Genomic DNA, 19,721 nt, shown 5'->3' with positions numbered 1-19,721 from the left:
CCCCCCCCTTTTTTTTGCTCTTGCTGACTTTTTGACTGGTCGAAACAACAAAACTTCCTTCCCTTCAGTTCCGTAGTCCATAGTGTTAGTGTTTTATTATCCTATATAAGTCGAGGGAACCAGCGATGGGTACGTGGTCAAGTGGCTTTTAAGAAAAGGCATGTTTGTATGCTGGGTTCAGTTTTTTGTTTGGTTTGGTTTTTAATTTCTTTTTCCATTGAAGGAGAAATACAATGAATTCTGGGTCAAAGATTCGTTTCACAAGTATTATTTGGGATTATTCACTATTGTTTTAATGTGAAAAATTTATGTGAAGAATAGCTATGCTTGCCTGTTGTGCTTGTTTAAGTCAGTCTAAAATACTGTTAAGTTAGTTGTGGGGTGGATAACACAAGACGCACTTAACTGAAACAGTTTATGGCAGAAAAAACAGTGAGGGAATGCAGAAGGGAAAATGGTTATGCCAGGTAGTCTCTAACGCTTGTGTAATGAGGCTCCAAGTTCTTAATAAGCAAATTTTGCCCATGTTCATTATGGCAATGAAAAATTACCAGAAACCAACTTTGAAGTTGGTTAGACTTTTTGGCCTGAAGAAAAGGGAGAGTGTTTATTTTGCCTGTGTTCATTCTTGGTTTATTTTGTTGTGACAGCATACATTCCAAATGCTTAAAAACAATATTTTGAAGTTTAGGCAACTTCAATGAATTGTAATAATACCAATCTTCAACTTTTACAAGGTTGGAATGACACGATAATTTTTCTTAACATCAGTGTTTATGGTACTTGAACTTGAAACTCTGAAGTTATTTTTGCACTAATATATTGCTATTTTCAGTGTAAACATTCCTTGGCAGCTTCACAAATAAATGAGGTTCATTTTAGTTAGGAAGAGCAAAGCTCTCAGGTTCTACATTTGTTTTGTCTATTTCATGTTTGGAATGATTGTGTTACTCAGTCAAGACTTCAAAGGCATCATTATAATGGTAGTAAGTTGAAATGCTAACAATGTTAATTCTTGCGTTTATGAAGTTAAACCTCTGACTTCAGAGAGGGAAAAAAAACCATCAAGCATAGGAAGTTCCTTTTCTGTATAATTCTTATAATTCAGCTGATGCTTTTTCATTTTGGATTATGATTTTGAATGAGAGTAGAACAATCACTGCCAGACTTTCAAGATGACAAACAGAATGCATCTGTTTTGTTGTTGTTGTTTTTGAGTTTGTTTGAGTTGGGTTTTTTTTGTCCTGAGGTTTCAAGACATCCTTTAAACTTAATTTTTAGTGCAGTGTTTACAATTGACAGAGCTGATACCCCATACAGCCAGAGAGTGCCATCACTCTTTACTTGAAAAGCATTAGTTCAGAGTTCTCAAAAGATGTGCAGCATTGCTGATACTGCACTGTGTGTGCATGTGTATGGTACACAACTGTAGCAACTGACAAATTAGTTATGTACATACCTAAGAGTAGACTTGGGTATTGGTGATGTTTATAGTTGACATTTGCAAAAGCCTTTTCAAATTTTTAAAAAATACTAAACTTATTGTAGGAACTTAGGTGTGTTTTTGTCACAATTCTCAATAAGGTCTTGTGTGAAGAGACAGCAGCTGCATGAGAAAACTTTGTAACTTTCAGTTGTTCAGAAAAGCTGTTTAGAAGCACAAGTGAGTATTTCCCCTACTAGAAAAATAGATTTTAATGAACTGTTAGGTACAGAATTCTTGTTTCTGTGCATTTTTTGAAATGTAAGATGCTAGGGAGACATGGAGCTCACTGAGCTGTTCACATATTTGAGTTGGGGCTAGGCCTTACACAGAAAGGCTAATGACTCAGTAAAGCATGAGCTATCTTTATGTGAATTGACGATGTAGTCTTTTTATTGTAACCTGGGCCTTTCTGACCCTCCACATAGAGAAACAGCACGATCAGTCTGTTTCTTGTTAAGCTACCGATAGTATCGCACATACAGCTTTTTTTCTGAATTTCTGTATCTGCTGAAGTCATTGCAAAAGACAGTTCTGTTGTGTTGTTGTTTTTTTTAAACCAGAAGTGTAAAAGTGCATTGAGTCATGTATCTGAACACTTAAAAGTGCCTTAAGTGCTATAAACTTTTAACTATTGTTGGTCCTCAGTCCTTATGGTAGACAGCCAAAGCTGCTTCAGACATATGCAAAGTAATTATTTTCTTGGCTTTTAATTAGTGATTGTCAACTGTATGGCAGAAGTACAAGACTATATTTAGAATGCCTTATACTGGTTTGGAGTGGATAAATACTGTTTCTGAACAGAGAGAGTTCAATTTTTCATAAATTGTATTAGGAATAATTTTATTCCTTCCTAGAGAGAGTTCAATTTTTCATAAATTGTATTAAGGAAGGAATAAAATTATTCCTAATGTTGCAAAGCATAGTACATACTTTAGAAGAACCAGTTGCTTTAATTTAAAGTGATAGCTTTAATAATGAAGAATAAGTGAACATAAAAATCTTTAGAATCATTAAGGTTAGAAAACACCTTCAAGATGATTGAGTCCAACCATCTGCCCTACAACTCCTAACCATCTCCCAAAACACCATGTCCACCTTTTTCTTGAACACCTCCAGGGATGGTGCCTCCACCACCTCCATGGACAGCCTGTTCCAATGCCTTACCACTCCTGTAAAGGAATTTTTCCTGATGTCCAATCTGAACCTCCTTTGGAGGTCTGAATGATCCAGCAATTTTTTCTACATTTCAGCTTTTGTTAAGGAAGGACAGCTGGATTGTTTTACCCGTTTAAAGCAAGTGTGCCCCAGCAACTGATTTGAACGGACTTCATTAAGATGTCTAAAATTTTGTGTGAAGCGATGTCATTAAGCCAGAAGTTTAATCTGAAATTGCCAAAGTCAGTCTTTGTTGGAGGAGACTTTAAAACAAGCAAGCAAAACCTCTCAAAACAAATCCTTTGAAATGTGGTGCAGTGAAGCATGAGCATTGTGACCTTAGCTTCAACTGATTGACCAGATGGTATGATCACCAATATTGCTTCAGAAATCTTGCTTGGGTGTCTTACATCAGTAAATAAGAGAGACTGAATTTTTCTGAGGAGGTCAGTAGAGGCAAATAGAGGAGAAGGGATAGTCATTGAGATTCCTTAAGTCATTTTAATTTGTCTTGGTGTCGAAAGGTATGACTGACTGAGTCAAAGGGCTTGGCTGAAGTTGGACCAGATCATCCTTGAGGTCCCTTCCAATCTGTCATTCTATGATTCTATTAAGTTAAAAGTTTGAAGTTAACATTCCGTGGGTAGTTGGCACTATTTTAAAACATATAACCAGGCCACAGTTTTCTCTTGCTTCACCAGTGCTGGCCTTTTTGTGCATGTCTGTCCGGACAGTCCTCATCCTGAGATGAGGTTTAGGGTTATATGCAAAGAGTTATGACTATTAGCAAAAGCAAGGCTTGATGATCAGTAGCTAGAAGGGATTTTTGCATGCACTTGGGATAAATTTTAAATGAGTTAGATCTGGAGTGGTTAGGATCAGAGGTGAGTTTTAAATTTACATGGGATTCAAACTGTTACAACTTGTTAAGTATTATGGCTTCTGGTTTTAAGATTTCAGTTGTTTGTGTTGTCTTTTTTTTTTTCTGTGAAGCATCCCAAGTTTCAGGGTTATGATGTTTAGGAAATGCAGTGATGGTTGCTGTGTTTTGTTTGTGATAAGTATAAAATTTTAACTTCAATAACACAATAAAAATATAACCAAAAGAACTGGAGGAGAACACTAGGAGAGAAGAAAAAAGTGCATAGAATGACAGGTTTTTAGATGGGGGTAGGAGGAGGGTTAAATACAGAGCATCCTTGAAAAAAGTTCTTGACAGGTTTCTAGTGTCTTCTGAGGATGGAGAAATGCTGAAGTGTTGTTAAACAATTGTTCAGTACTTAGAATTTGTATCTAACTCTTAGTTATGTATGGAGCAGTGTTATATAGGTACATCTTTATTTGCTGTATTTTCAGTTTAGGTGGATGTGTGTTCAGGGTGTAATATGGTCTTTGAAAGATGCATTGTAAACTTCTTTCCTTATATCAGTCTTCCCCCCTCTACCTTAGAACAATGTGTAATCACTTCCATTTGAAGGCATTTAAATGTGCACAGCTCTAGAAACTGTAGAGCTTCTTAGAAACTATTTGCTTTCTGCCTTCCACATCTGCTATCTGTTATAAAGTGTTTTTAGCAGTGACCATACTACCAGGGTTTGTTCTTTTTAATTTAGTTATTACTGATAACATAAGAAGATACTGCCTACCAAAACTTTGGCTTCTGAGCAAAAAGTTACTTAGCTGTACTGCTGTCAGCAGCACAGAGTAGAACTTTGTGTTTCTATTTTTATATGGGAAAGAAGTGTATGTCAGTTTCTGAGAGATTAGATTAATTCATACTTGAATATGAACTATTGGATCAAGCCACTTTTGAATTAAGCCACTCTAGCTATTATCAATTTGCAGATCATAGAATCATAGAATCTTAGGGGCTGGAAGGGACCTCAAGAGATCATCTAGTCCAACCCCCCTGCCAAAGCAGGGTCACCTAGAGTACATCACGCAGGAACTCATCCAGGTGGGTTTTGAATGTCTCCAGTGAGGGAGACTCCACAACCTCCCTGGGCAAGCTGTCAGTATATAGGCTTCACAAATTCAGTTCAAACCAGACCATAGCATGTTAAATTTACCTAATTTTTTGTAACATTATTTTTTATTTGTGCTATTGACAGGTACCTCATGTTCATAGCAGAGTGAGGGCAAGATCTTCATGTGTATGTGGTTGACTAGAAACAGATAAAGCCCCAAACTGTGTCTCAATTTTCTTTGTTGTTAACAAGTGTAAACTTTTTTTTAAAAAGCAAATACTAAACATGCTTTGAGTTCAGTGTCAAGACCTTGGAAAGGTCTGCCAAATCTGCCTGGGTTGTTGTCAAGATTGAGTAGCTGGAATGGGACTTTATGCTGCTGTTTAATATTCTTTGATTTTTGTTAATGCTTAACCACAATGACTAGCAGATTTGACATAGTACGACCACTCCACCCAAGGCCTTAGCTGCCCTCATTCTCTCAAGTAGAAGGTTAGTGTTGGTGCTTTCCTGTCCTTTCTCTTTGAATAAATTTTTTAGTTCAAAGTAAGGGATTCCAGAAGTGATACATCATGACATGTTGCAGGTAAAAACTGGAATGTCCGTATGTCTTTTCAACAGGGAATATATTGGGCCAGAGTGTGGTATTAATGAGTTTGGAAAAAGTAAAAGATAAGTGCATGGGCTGTTGATCGTTAGTATTTTCTTGAAGTGTAACATTTAAATTCAACATTGAAGTTGAAAAAATGACCACTTAATGTTACAGCTGAAAAACAGCTAGCAAATGCTTTATTTGAATATTCTTGGGTTTATGTAATGTATGGAGTGGGGAAAGGATATATGTTTACTTGCTGGTTTTATAGTAACTTTCATGGCTTGGTGTTATTTGAAAGAATGAACATGAATTACCTAGTGCTAGTTATTTTATCTTTAACAAACTTCCTTGCCAAGTACCATCTTTTCTATTGTTTTACAGAGGCTTTTTTCTGTTATCTTTTTGTGTGCTACATAAACCATAGAATAGACTTTAACTTCAGCAAGTGTAAACAGTTAAGCTTCAATTTAAATGTTTTTTAGCTGGAAATTACCTATATTCTCTTCAATATTAATATATTAAATGTAGGCTTCATGATATCTTCTGGTGTTATGAAATCTCTTAGAAGGCAGCTGCTCTGAGAATTGTGATGTATCCCAATTAAAGTGTTCTTACTCCTCAGCATTTAGCACAGGTGAAACACTTGTGTAGGAAGGTCCTGTTCACTTCATCCTTGTTTCATTCTTACAAAATGCATTAATGTAAAACCAGTAATTGTAAAAACTAACTGGTTTTGTGTTAAAATTCTGAAGGATGTAGGTCAGGTGATTGATTTTAATATGTTGTTTAAAGCTGTTGTTTTAGTGAACAGTTTCAAAACTTTTGTGCCATATGACCATGCTCCCATGGACCTGTAGGGGTTGGAGATATGTTTGGTTTAAGTCATGTCAGTGTTGTGTTTTGTGAAGACAGACCTGCACATTCCCCTGCCAGGGTTATGCTGTAAACCAGATCTAGGAAGCAATCTGATGTTGATTTTTATGTGTTGTAATTTTGGGGGCAAGGTGAAGTATTATTTTTAAGTTATCAGGTCTTAAATTGCTGAAGCCTGGCCCTTACAAGCAGATGGAAGACAGAGGACTCCGTCAGCATTCCTGAATTCAGGAACATACTTCACAGAATCTGAGTCTGAGTGACACTGAGCCATTTTTAAAATCTAGTAACAGCATCTACCAGGCTGTGTTTTGCCAGCCCTTTCAATCAAGTCTAATATATATTGCATTGGAAACAGTTTCTAGTTACGGATTGTTGAAAATTACAGTCAGACCATCAGGAAATTGCTACACAAAACTAAACTATTGATTGTTTTAGATTACTGCTTTAAAAACCTGAAAATCAAATGCAAAAATCTTAAAAGGAAATTTAGTTTTTCAAATTAACGGTTGCCAAAAGAGTAGAAGTTGCAGTTCAAATTTAACTACTCTTTGTGGTAGAAGTAAAAGTATTCAGAATATTCAAGGGATGTTTATGTATTTGAGACCTTTTGTTTTCTGATACCTTTTCTTAGTAGCAGCTGAGTGGCTGAAGGTACTATTTGACTTTCCTAATTTTTTTCCTTTTTTAAAAAAGGCAAATTGTTTTAGTAATGATAGCAGCTTACAGAAATAGAAGTGAAGCTGTGCTTTAGTTTTTCTCCACATAATATTTAGTTAGCCCGAAAAATTTTCTCAGTTTGTGTGATACAAGTAGTATATAATGTATAAACACAAAGCACTAATAAATACAGCAATATACAGAGGAATGTTACACTTGACAAGAATGGGACTTACACACAAGCTGTCAGCTCAAATTTTTTACATGGAGGGTTCTCTTCTTTGAAGTTTGTATCTGAAAGTTGAAGGAGACCAAACTGGTGATAAAGCTTTTCCTGTAGTAGGGTGAAAGAGTTCAGGGAAAAATATTGATGCATAATCTGAATTAAAAATATTACTTATACAGGTTTTTAAGGCCAGGTTGGATGAGGTTATGTGCAATCTGGTCTAGTGGTAGGGGTTCCTGCTTATAACAGGGGGGTTGGAAGTAGATGATCTTTAAGGTCCCTTCCAACTTTAACAATTCTATGGTTCTATTAAAGAAAATGTTACTTTATACCTTTGAAAGGGAGTAATCTTAAGTAGTAAGTACGTAACTTAAATAATTCTGGTGTAACACTTGTACACAGGCATTGCCTTACCTTTCGGGAAATATGTGCATTTATAGTGGGTAAGACTTGTAGTATAGCAATTGATACAACAGTGATGTTTTTTGAAACCTGTATTTTGGTGAGAGTTCATAATGTTTTTGTTTGTCTGTTAAGTAGCAAGTTGGTTTCAGAAAGGAAGCTTTTAGGTATGCTTAAAAACAATCTGTAATTTTTAAAACATCGTAAGTGGGGCAATAATAATAATTTAGAGGAAAGTTATATATCAATATAAAACTAGTATTTAATGCTGCAAGTAACCCTTAGAGCTATTTAAATACAGGCTTAAGTAGTATGGTTTTTTAACCTGTGAAGTATATAAGGAGCAAGACTAAGTGTTAAAATTTGGCTGTCTTCAGTGTTGAAGTATGTAATTTATTCTATAATACTGAATATGTTGATATTTTTAAAATGTTTTTCTTTATAGCTACCTGTTGTAGTAGTATCAGTTTAAGAGTTTTAACTATATGGTTATAGTAGTGTGCAGTAATCACTGAATCCAAACACTTGTATGTTACACAGGAGCAAGTTTAGTTTTGAAACATGTAAAATTGCTAGCCTTAAAATCTCAAACAGTTCTGAAAATAAATCTGTGTTTAAATGTTTAAGTCACAAGTACATGACCATTATGAAAAACTGCATTGCTGTTTTTCATCTAGGATGCTCACCTAGGAAGTCTCTTAGTTCTCACAATATGGTGATAACTTTTCTTCTGTGTTGCTGCTGAAGTTCTTTTGTGTGGTTTCCTGTCCTTTCTTGCAATATTGAAATACGGGGGATTGATTTGAGAGTGTTATCCATATGCTTGAGGTTTGTCTTCGTAACTATTTGTGTATTTTGAAAAGTGCAGGACAAGGATGCTGTGAGGGCTTGGAACTGGGCTGTTTTTAGTGAACTAGGTCCTTGCAGATCTAACCCATTGCCATGGGTTAGTTTACTTTAGGCTTACTTTCCTATTTAGGGAAGTATTTGTATGAAGTAAAATTTCATGTACGGAAACATGAGGGAGATGGAGAAGAGTAGTGTGGTTTACTTGTGCTAGGCAAAAGCTAATGGAGTAAGGTTATACATAATATTGCCAACATAGATTGAGCAGACATTGCTTGTCTAACCAGCCTGTTTTGGTAGCCAGCAGAGAAGTCAGTTTACAACTACCTGTATGATGCTCACAGGCTCAAAATATACTGAAGCCTCCTTACTTACGTGAATACTTTGAGTGCATGAACTCAGCTGATGTAAAAGATCATGCCTCACAGCAACTTGTAACCCTGCAGTCACCAACTGGAGAAAAATAATTATTTTTTTGTCCTTAGTAACACAGATTTATCACACATTGACCTGGGATGTAAATGCTAACAGTAGGCTTAAGTTTTTGTTTCCTTGGCATGTGTCTCTTGTCTGCTACTGTGAAGAGAATTTTTTTGTGTCAGTAACTTTATCTAATTGCCTTTATTAGTCCCATTACAACCCAGGGATCACAAACACAGCAACTACAGAAGCATTATGGCATTACCTCACCTATCAGTTTAGCTGCCCCCAAGGAGTTTGACAGCATGCTTACCCAGAAATTAATCGAAACCCTAAAACCTTATGGTGTATTTGAAGAGGAAGAAGAACTGCAACGCAGGTGAGTAAACACTCTGGCTCTGGTGTTCTATCTTGAGGTTCATGTTGTTGACTACTGAATCCCAAGCATGTTTATGTTTTCAAATGTTTTCTTAAAAGCCTAGTGGAATATTAAGGTTGATTTTTCTTTCCTGAAGAGGAATGTCTTAGAACACAGAAAAGAATTAAAATTACCCTTACATTTCAAAGACTGGCTTGCATTTGTTTTCCCTTTGTAACTGTTTTGTTGTAGTGGCCCCTGTACTTTTTTTTTCCTTTTTTTGCTTTCTAGAGTTTTTTGCTCTCAGTGCTGCTTCTTTCTATTTTTAGGTGCATATGTTTTATGAATTAATGTTTTATTTTGAAAGAGAGTAGAATTCATATACCTAAAATGTGTGTAGGGCTTGCATTTTCTGAGCTGAAAACCCTTGAACGTCTTTAAAAGGGAAAAACCAGTGGGAATGTTGTAGGAGTGGCTTTATTTCAATCCATATATAAACAAGAGCTGTAATTGGAGCAGCAGTATTGCTTTATAATGATGATCAAAGTTTTTAAAAATGCTACTAGTTTGGTCTAAGTTCATGACCTATGATTCTTCTCTTATATCAACAGGATTCTAATTTTGGGAAAATTAAATAACCTGGTAAAGGAATGGATACGGGAAATCAGTGAAAGCAAGGTATGGATTCATTTTACATGGAACTGCTTGTACTAAGATTGCTGTAGGAAGATCATCCCAAAAGATGTTCCCCATCTGAACAGGACAAATCTTAGATTTTTGGAGATCAAGTTTGAAAAAGAAATATCACCTTTGTGTAGCTTCTTTTATTTACAGACAGTATTACCCCTCCGAAGTAGAATCTTGTCAAAGAAAGTAACGGATAAATATTGGAAAAAGTCATGGTAGCTGTAATACTAATTTTCAATTGTTTCCTCTTCTCCCTGGGTAGAAATACAGCTTGACCGCTGTCAAAATACACATATATAGTACCATGTTAATGATATGAGTCGTTTGTTTGGCTTTGTGAACCAGTGCTAGATCTTAAAGTGGTTTTCTTACAGCTTTATGATCTGTGATCTGTTTCTTTAACGTAAGTATTGTAGTGTTACTTTTGTAGACTCCAAGAATGATAGTAGTGTTTTTGTGAGGTTATAGTCCCCTCCACCCCTATATACAGTTTCATGGAATCATGGAATTGTCAAAGTTGGAAGGGACCTCTAGAGATCATCTAGTCCAACTCCTGTGCTAAAGTAGGATCGCCTAGAGCATATTAGTCAGGACTGAATCCAGGCGGGACTGGAATATCTCCAGAGAAAGGGACTTCACAACCTCCCTGGGCAGCCCGTTCCAGTGCTTTGTCAGTCTCATAGTAAATAATTTTTTTCATATTTAAATGGAACTTCCTATGTTCCACCTTGTGCCCGTTGCCCCTTGCCCTCTCACTGTGAACTACTGAAAAGAGTCTGGCTGCATCCACCTTGCACCAACCCTTTAGATACTTTTAAGCATAAATAAGGTCTCCCCTCAACCTTCTCTCCAGGCTAGAGTCCCACCCAGCTCTCTCAACCTTACCTCATAAGGGAGATGCTCCAATCCCCCACTTATCTTCATTGCCCTCTGCTGGACTCTCTCTGGTAGTCCCCTGTCTCCCTTGTACTGGGGAGTCCAGAACTGGATGCAGTATTCCAGATAATAGCCTTGCCAGGGGAGGATGACCTCTTGACCTACAGGTCATGCTCTTCCTTATGCACTCCAGGATTCCCCTGGCCTTCTTGACAGGAAGAGCACATGGCTGGCTCATTGATTATTTGCTGTCTTGCAGGACTCATAGATCCTTCTCCTTGGAACTACTTTCCAGGAGGTCCACCCTTATACTGGTGCATAGGGTTCCTCCCCAGCGGCAGGACCCTACTCTTGCCCTTATTGAACCTTGTTAGGTTCTTCAGTGCCCAGCTCTCCAATCTGTGCAAATCATGCTGGATGGCAGCACAGCTCTCTGGAGTGTCAGCTAAGCTCCCCAGTTTTGTATCACTGGCGAACTTGCTGAGAATACACTCTGTCCCCTCGTCCAGGACATTGATGAATATGTTGAACAAGACCAGACTGAGTATTGACCCTTGGGTGACACTCAAGGGTTACAGGCCTCCAACTCAACCCTGCTCCATTAATTATAACACTCTGAGTTCTGTCATATAGCTAGCTCTCAGTCCACCTCACTGTCCACTCATCTAGCCCACACTCTCTCAGTTTCCTAATGAGGATGTTATAGGAGACAGTGTCAAAATCCTTGCTAAAATCAAGGTAGATGACATCTACTGCTCTCCCCTCATCATAGAAGGCTAGCAGACTGGTCAAGCATGACTTGTTACCCTTGGTAAATCCATGTTGACCACTCCCAATAACTTCTTGTTCTTCAATGTGTTTGGAGATGGCATCCAGAACAAGTCACTCTATCACCTTCCTAAGGACAGAGGTGAGACTAACTGGCCTGTAGTTCCCTGGGTTCTCCTCCTTTCTCTCTTTGAAAACTGGAGTCATATTTACCTTCTTCCAGTCCTTGGGCACCTCTCCTGTTTTCCATGACCTTTCAAAGATGATGGAGAGCAGCCCACCAATAATATCTGCCAACTTTCTCAGTACTCATGAGTGCATGCTGTCAAGCCCTATGGACTTAGGGATGTCCAGTTTGTCCAAGTAGTCTCTAACTTGGTCCTCCTCCACTGAGGGAATCTTCCTCTTTCCAGACCTTTCCCCTTGCCTCTGGGGTCTGGGATTCCTGAGGGACAGCTTTAGCAGTGAAAACTGAAGTGAAGAGGGCATTCAGTAACTCTGCCTTCTCTGTCTTTCACAACTAGGGTGCCCACCTCATTCATCAGCAGGCCTACACTTTCCCTAGTCTTCCTTTTTCTGTTGATATACTGAAGAAACTTCTTGTTATCTTTAACTGCACTGGCCAAGTTGAGTTCTGCTTGAGCCTTGACCCTTCTAATTTTCCCCCTGTATAGCTTCACTACATCTTGGTATTCCTCATAAGTCATCAACCCCCTTTTTCAAAGGCTGTAAACTTTCCTTTTGTTCCTGAGGTCCAGCCAAAACTCTTATTTAGCCAGGCTGGTGGTTCTCCCTGTCAGCTTATCTTTTGAGTCCTTGGGATGGCCTGTTCCTGTGCTTTTAAGTGTTCCTTGAAGTATGACCAGCCTTCCTGGGCTCCGTTGCCCTTGAGGACGGTCTCCCAAGGGACACTCTGAACCATGCTTTGAAGCAGGCCAAAGTCTGCTCTTCAGAAGTCCCAGGTGGCAGTTTTGCTGGCTCCCTGCCTTGCTTCTCCAGTAATTGAGAACTCTCATTTTGTGATCCCTCTATCCAAGATGACCTCTAACCCTTACATCCCCCACAAGACCTTCTCTGTTGACAAGCAGCAGGCCCAGTAGAGCACCTTCCCTAGTTGACTCCCTCATCAGCGGTGTCAGGAAGTTGTCATCCACATACTCCTGGAATTTTCAGGACTGTTCCCTCTCTGCTGTGTTACATTTTCAGCATACATCTGGGAAATTTTTTGAAGGATTATACACTTGCAAAAATGTGAAGATGGAGATGGCTTTCTTAGGGGTAGAAATTAATTTTGAAGCTATTTTACTTTGAGTACATTTAGGATTATATTTCTTCTGTACACTTTTTTCTTATAAAACAGGAATTCATATATTAACAAGATTATTAGGCTGACCCTATTGTATACGTGTTGGTCCTTAAATAGAAAATGAAGTATTTGAACTGATGTAAGATTGAAAACTGTGTAAATTGATCCAATATACATTACAAAATAACTAATTTTCAATTTGTTTCCATCTTTTGCTGTGTAACCATTAATGTAGGGATTTGGATTGTAACATTGCATCCTGTTATTAAAGGGTAACTGTGCCCACAGTACTGTGTGTTCAAGAGGGTTTTTTTAAGATATAAATCAAATAACTCTAGTAGGTGTACCTGAGCAATTTTGGCATGAAATAAATACCTGTCCCAAAACCAAACTTGGATTTAAAGAATGTAGTATGGGTGTCTCTGAAAGTGTTTAAATAAACACTGATACTGTAAATAGTATTTTTCTGTTAGTCTAATTTGGAATCCATCATCAGCTTCTAAGTCAGTCTAAAATGCCTGAGTATTAAGGAAAATGTGCTTAATGTCCATAATATTTTAAAACTGTAACACCTAAAGTGTAAGACTGCTGGAACAATTATCAAGTTTGAGGCAGTATTTTGTAGCGTAGTTGAAATGTTGCTGTAAATAGTTCCCAAATTGCAAACAAAAGTCTGTCTTTTCTGTAAAATCTAAGATTATTATTTCAGTAGTAATTATACCTTAAACAATATAAATTTTGTAGAATTACTTTGGTTTGTTTTAACATAAATTGTGTTGTTATAAATTGTTAAGATAAAATAAATAATGTTATTTATTCTGTTTAGAATCTTCCACAGTCTGTAATAGAAAATGTTGGAGGAAAAATTTTTACATTTGGATCCTATAGATTAGGAGTTCATACAAAAGGTAACATTTACTTTTTAATTATAAAAACTTGTGTTTGAGCTAATGAAATCTGTTGATGTCCTATTGAAGTAAAAAAAAACAATTGCTGTCTTTTGATGTGATTAGAATTTTTTTGTCATCTATCTCCACTCTTCATTTTAAATAAAATAAATATGTTCTTAAATTATGTTTTTGTCATAGATTGGGAAACAATAAAAATGCTGGAAGTTACATACAAAATAGAGAAAGTTGTATACTTGGTTTCTCTGGGTTTGTTTTATTAAAATTACCATAAAGGTTCCACAATGGAAGGAAATATCCATTTATTCAATATGCTTTATTGCCCATGAACTTTTTTCATTTGGTTTGACTTAGTATTCCCAAAGAGAAGCCATTCTGTAGCAAGAGAAACTAGATTGTCCTGTTAGGTTTCAAAAAAATTTCTGGCTATTGCTGGCATTTAATGTGTGTGAAATGTGAGTAACTTATGCTAACAAACAATTTCAGGTGCTGATATTGATGCCCTGTGTGTTGCACCGAGACACGTTGAAAGAAGTGATTTTTTCACATCATTTTATGAAAAACTGAAACAACAAGAAGAAGTAAAAGATCTGAGGGTATGTGAACTGATACAACTGGCTGAACTGATGATGCTGAAAATTTAATAGTAAAAGATGATGCATTAAATAAGTAAATATAACTTTACTCTTAAGGCTTGCAGTGGATTTTTACCTAACCTGTAGTAAAGTTTATCACCATAGTTGAAATAAATTTGTTGAAAAAACTCTTCCAAGTTTTGCTTCTACGTAATAGAGATACTCATTTAAAGTTCTGGCATTCATGTTAGTATTGCAGAATTTTTGTTTGCTCTTTAGCAGACAGATGCAAATGTGTTAGCTTGAAAAGGATCAAGACCAAATTGTGGTTTTAATGACAGTTTTAGAGTACATTGATATGCTGCTGTTACAATTTCATGGTCACATAAACAATTACAGTGGTTGATATTAACTAAATCTATATTGGCAGTCAACTGTGCATTTGAAAATGGAAATAACATTTTTAGTGTGTCTAGTTATATGCTTGTGGAAGGATTTTTAGCATGTAGAGATGAATATTTCCCATGTAGGAATGGAAGACATGCTGGTATGCATGGCTTCTCTTATACCTAAATGACAAGCTTCTCTAGGTCAACTGGTGAGAGCCTTAATCTTTTGAGTGTTGGCTGAGTAAATCTTCTCTGCTGCAGTTTGTTTTGGTTTTTTTAATTAGATGAAAATAGTTTCTGGCAAGTCTTAAACTTAGTTTGGTTTAGTCTTGCTCCCATAAAATAAATGGAAGTCTCTCTGCAACTTACTTCTACTCTGTGCATCTTTTTAGTAAAAGCAGATCTGCACTTAAATTTAGTTCAGCTGCTTAGTTCAGAAAGGTGGTATTCCTAGCTGATTGCAGAGTAGACATCGAGTACCCTAGTTTTGCTATGGATACTGTTTGTCAAAGTACCTTATTAATGCCTGCATTAAGAAAAGATGCTTGAACTCTGGAAACTGGTGACTTACAACTGGTTTAGGTGAAATGAGACTACATAGTTACATATGGTGGAGGAAGGCATTGCTGACAAAGATGAGCTTGGAAACAGAAAAACATCTGTATAAACAGCATTTCACTTACTGCTTATACATGTTCTTTTCTATACTGAAAATAAAATATAACCTTTTTTCCCCCCAGGCTGTTGAAGAAGCTTTTGTTCCAGTTATTAAACTTTGCTTTGATGGAATAGAGGTAAAAATCTGTTACTTTATTTTAGTAGGACATGGTTAAAACCAAGTTTTCATTATCTCAATAACTCATGTACTATTTATTAATATGAATGCTGTTAAAGTAACTCTGCTAAAGTTCATGCCTAAGTCCTTGTCGACAGTCCTCAGTTGTGTAATATAAAGTGGGGCTTTAAGATTGAAACAAGTCCTTGATGTACCTAAAGCTGCATTTGTACTGTGTGTTTTACTGACCCGTGGAGTCCCAGTGTTGGCATTAAGACTTAACATTTATTAGAAATAATATTAATAAATGATATGGTTTCAGTCACTTTTTTGGCTGCTAACGAGTAACTGTCCAAACCTTAAACACAGGTTTGTTTCAATACCCTTATACTATAGTAAGCTGTGTGCTTTTTGATCAGTTCTCAGGAAGGTAGTACTGAAGGCAAACTGGGGATCTCCTTTGTGCTGATCAATTTCAATGCCTGTAAACACATGACCAAACCCATGGTTTTGGTGTCTGTAGCCTTATATGTCAACTGCCTTGGAAAGATGAACTTGCTTCATTTGATTTTTACTATTTTAGGAGAAGTTGCTGAGAAAAGTGGAACAATGCTTTCAAAATATACTCCTGTTAGTCTTTCTCTCACTGTTTTATAGTCAACCTGTCCTATTTTCTTGGTAACAAGACAAAAATGTGCACTGTTTATATACACAGTTCTTCAGACTTGTAGCTGGTGTCAACCAGTAATTGTTGGGTACAAGAAAGGTACTTCACAGTGGTGAAAGGATTCCTGTGCTAGTCTTCTGACACATGGCATGATGTGAAGAGCTGTAGTATTGTACAGAAAACTGGAAAGTTCTTTGCTTCCTGAGTTGAATCTTGGCTTTGCAATTACAATGGTTGAAGATGAACCACTCCCTTTGCCCACATGCATCTGGCTTTACTTATTTGTGTTTTCACTGACATTTATGTCAGTTGACCCTTAGGCGGAGAGACATGTTTTCTCCAAATGAGAGAGACATGCAGAGAAATATTATATGCAGTAAGCTAGCCTATGACTTTGCATCTTTATTAGCCATTCTATTGCTGTTCATATACAGTTGCGTATTAGCAATGCTTTTCTAGAGGATTTGTTTTCCGTTTATTTAGCTTAGGTACTAATTCTAAATAGAAACTTCCCATAGGCATCCTATGGCTAGTCTGGTTTTTATATGTTGTGGTTTTTTTCAATCACTTGCATTCGAGCCAGTGTTGTCTCTCCTTTTTTAAAAATGAAATTCAATATACAAGCCTAAGTAGGGAAGAAAAGGATTTTCTTCTATAAAAGCAGTAGTGTCTTTCTCTGGTATAATGATTTATGTTGGGTTCTGGTGGCTTGTGGTTATGACTGAGACTTAACCCATGTTCTGACAGATCATGAGAGTTCTGTAGTTTTGAACACAACCTTTATAATGAGCACTCTTTCTATATACAAGTAGTGTTAGACCACAACTGCTGCATCCATCTCTTTTAAGCTGAAACACTTCTCCAAAGGAGAGTAATTCCAAAAGTATTCAGTGCAGTTCTGATTCTGAAATCTTTGACAGCTGGTCTTCACAACATTTGTAATACAAGTAGAAGTTTACATGAAGTCACAAGTACTGCTTTTCTAGGCAAAAAAAAAAGTTAAAAATTAACTTCTAAAGCAAATTTTAAGCACCTACAAAAAGTTAATAATTTTAAGGTATCTTCAGCTTCATTTTATCTGAAAATTCAGTGATAACTTTGAGGATGTCTAGGTTAAAACCAGGTCATGCTTTCATGGCTTGTTCTGACAGCAGGATTTTGTATGCTGGAACTAGAAGTCATGTTTGTCCCCAAATTCTTTTTATTTACATTGAGAGTCATAATAGTTTTTATTTGTGTGCTGTTTCTGTGTTGATCCTAATGTGTATTTTATCCTCTTGGAAAAGCACCATAATGTAGAGGAAGCAAATTAAAGTGTTTATTTTAATATCTGTGAAGGGTGTTAGTATGTACTGTTTAGAGAGATTCTTTGTACTAAGAAGACTTACTGTTCTCATTAGGTAATACAATGAAAATGGATTACAAAAGTAATTCTACAAAAGAAGGAACATTTTACTAATATTTTATCTCTTCTCTTTTTAAGATTGATATTTTATTTGCAAGATTAGCACTGCAAACTATTCCTGAGGACTTAGACCTACGAGATGATAGCCTACTTAAAAATTTAGACATTAGATGCATACGAAGTCTTAATGGTATGTATATACAATTTTGCATATAAAGTTCTCATCTAGTCTTTTAATAAGTATCCTAAACAGTAGTTTGCTTGTGGACTTGAGGGTAAATATAAAAAATCTATCTGGAAATGAAGTAATGGTCAGTTTTATATCTCTTTGAAGAGTTGTTTCTAGTTGGCCAGATTTTTAATAAGTGTTTTCTTTTATTTGGGTAATAAATGATGCTGTCTAGGAATCAGTGGGATTTGCAACACTTTTGGGGAGCACAAATTCTATAAGTAAACGTAAAAATTTTGTAGTGTGTATGTGTTTTAATATGCATAAACATACACAAAATTGCTTCAGTGATAAATTAGGAATATCAAACACTGTCAGTTGAGGTCAGATCCTTAGTAGCTTACCAGCTTGTGTAGACCTTAACTTTTCTATAATTCTGCAGCTTATATTGTTATTTGTGTACAGGATTATGAGGGCTTCAGCCTGTATGCAAATTGGTGGGGGGAAGAGGAGCATGTGATATATCACCGACTGCTGTTATGAGCTGAAAACTTGATAATTTGAGTACCACAGCAACTTGCACTATTTTGTGAAGTTGACATTTATGCTGTCTATAGAATTCATACTTGCTTCTCCCTTCCCTTATAAGGAACTCCTAGTCTTAGATAATTCTGTTTTCTTGCAGCCCGTTCTATGTAGCCATTTACTAACTATGAACAACTGCTTATTCCTGATTTAAGAAAACAGTTAATGTTGTAAACTGTAATACTATTTGTAAGCCTGAAAATATCCTATCAGAGTAATGATACAACTCATATGTCTAAACTATTCTTTTTATCCTTTTCTCATAAAACCTATGACTTCTAGGTTTTCTGTAGTTCCATGAAGACTCATGCTTTTGTCCATTTGTCTGCATGTTCTGTAATAACACTGCATGTAGTTCTGTAACAGCAGAACTTAAAATTAATGATTTTTCTTAAACAGCTTGTACAGTTTGTTAATATCAGAAAATCTGGTAGCAATCCAAAGCCATGGCTATGTGTGCATGAATTATCTTGGTGATTGCTGCTGTAACACAGTAAAAAATAAAAAATAAAAAAATGTTAAGTTTTCTGATTCAAAACAAAGGTGTTCAAAATACAAAATGCGTTTCCAGCACGCTAATCTAAAACATTTAGTATCTTTGAGGGTGAGGAAAGCTAAGTCAGCAAAAAACTTTGCAGGCAGCAAGTGTAATGGATTCTTTATTTTGGCAGGTTGCCGAGTAACCGATGAAATTCTGCATCTAGTACCAAACATTGACAACTTCAGGTTAACACTGAGAGCTATCAAACTGTGGGCAAAACGTAAGCAGTTTTATTCCAAAATTTGTGAAATTTTCATGAACTTGTATGGTTACTGATAACTCTTCCTTTTGTCTCTTCTCAATCCACAGGCCACAACATCTATTCCAATATACTAGGTTTCCTTGGTGGTGTATCCTGGGCCATGCTAGTAGCAAGAACTTGCCAGCTTTATCCAAATGCAATAGCATCAACTCTTGTACATAAATTTTTCTTGGTATTTTCTAAATGGTATGTTTTTAAAAAAAAAATTTAGATTACACTAAAATAAAATTACTTGTAGACCCTAAATTTTAGTCCTGTTTTTATGGTATCACTTTCAGCTGTTACCAGATTAAAATGATAGTTAAAAGAATTGTTCTTGCTGCTAGAAAGTTGTTAGCTTGAGGTTTTCAGTAAGTCATCCAACATGTTCTTAAAGTATCCAACACATCAAGTTTTTAATTAAAATTTTCTTAAGTATTTGTCATAACTCAACATTGCTCTTCAGATAAAATACTTCCATAGTGCAAAATAAGAGTAGACACCTTAAAATTTGGAGTCTTCTCTATTCAGATAGTGGGATGATGGGAAAAGGGAGTATGTCAGTATCTGCTTCAGGCACATGGCTTAAATGAAGTTCAGGAAAATCAGTGGCAAAAGTGTGGGTTTTAATCTTGACAGTGTGGAGTGGGAGGTGTTATGGTATTACGTGTGGTTTCTTCCTGAGCTAGTTACCTCAGAAGGATGGTTTGAATAACTCTTTGAGAGTAATGGGAACATTCCAAGTAAATGTAGACTGAATGGGAGAAAAGTATATGTTTCAGATGACAAATGAATGCTCTCTTTCTTGAAAGAGTGTCTGGATACCTATAGCCTTCATGAG

General features: G+C 36.4%; 1 protein-coding gene across 1 annotated transcript in view; it reads left to right on the top strand.

The window, feature by feature from the left end:
- Nucleotides 1-8,830: 8,830 nt before the first annotated feature.
- Nucleotides 8,831-19,721, top strand: part of PAPOLA (poly(A) polymerase alpha) — a gene marked incomplete at its 5' end in the record, with an annotated part of 33,962 nt that continues 23,071 nt past the window's right edge. The window contains 8 exons of the mRNA XM_009998036.1: nucleotides 8,831-9,009; nucleotides 9,600-9,666; nucleotides 13,452-13,533; nucleotides 14,020-14,129; nucleotides 15,238-15,291; nucleotides 17,423-17,534; nucleotides 18,770-18,859; nucleotides 18,949-19,087. Coding sequence (XP_009996338.1) covers nucleotides 8,831-9,009; nucleotides 9,600-9,666; nucleotides 13,452-13,533; nucleotides 14,020-14,129; nucleotides 15,238-15,291; nucleotides 17,423-17,534; nucleotides 18,770-18,859; nucleotides 18,949-19,087 — 833 coding nt within the window. The remainder of the gene's footprint in view (nucleotides 9,010-9,599; nucleotides 9,667-13,451; nucleotides 13,534-14,019; nucleotides 14,130-15,237; nucleotides 15,292-17,422; nucleotides 17,535-18,769; nucleotides 18,860-18,948; nucleotides 19,088-19,721) is intronic.

The sequence above is a fragment of the Chaetura pelagica genome, unplaced genomic scaffold (assembly GCF_000747805.2).
Source record: "Chaetura pelagica isolate M959 unplaced genomic scaffold, ChaPel_1.0 scaffold354, whole genome shotgun sequence".
Taxonomy (NCBI): Eukaryota; Metazoa; Chordata; class Aves; order Apodiformes; family Apodidae; genus Chaetura; species Chaetura pelagica.
The sequence above is the reverse complement of the archived record's forward strand: the minus strand, read 5'-3'. Positions and strand labels throughout refer to the sequence as shown.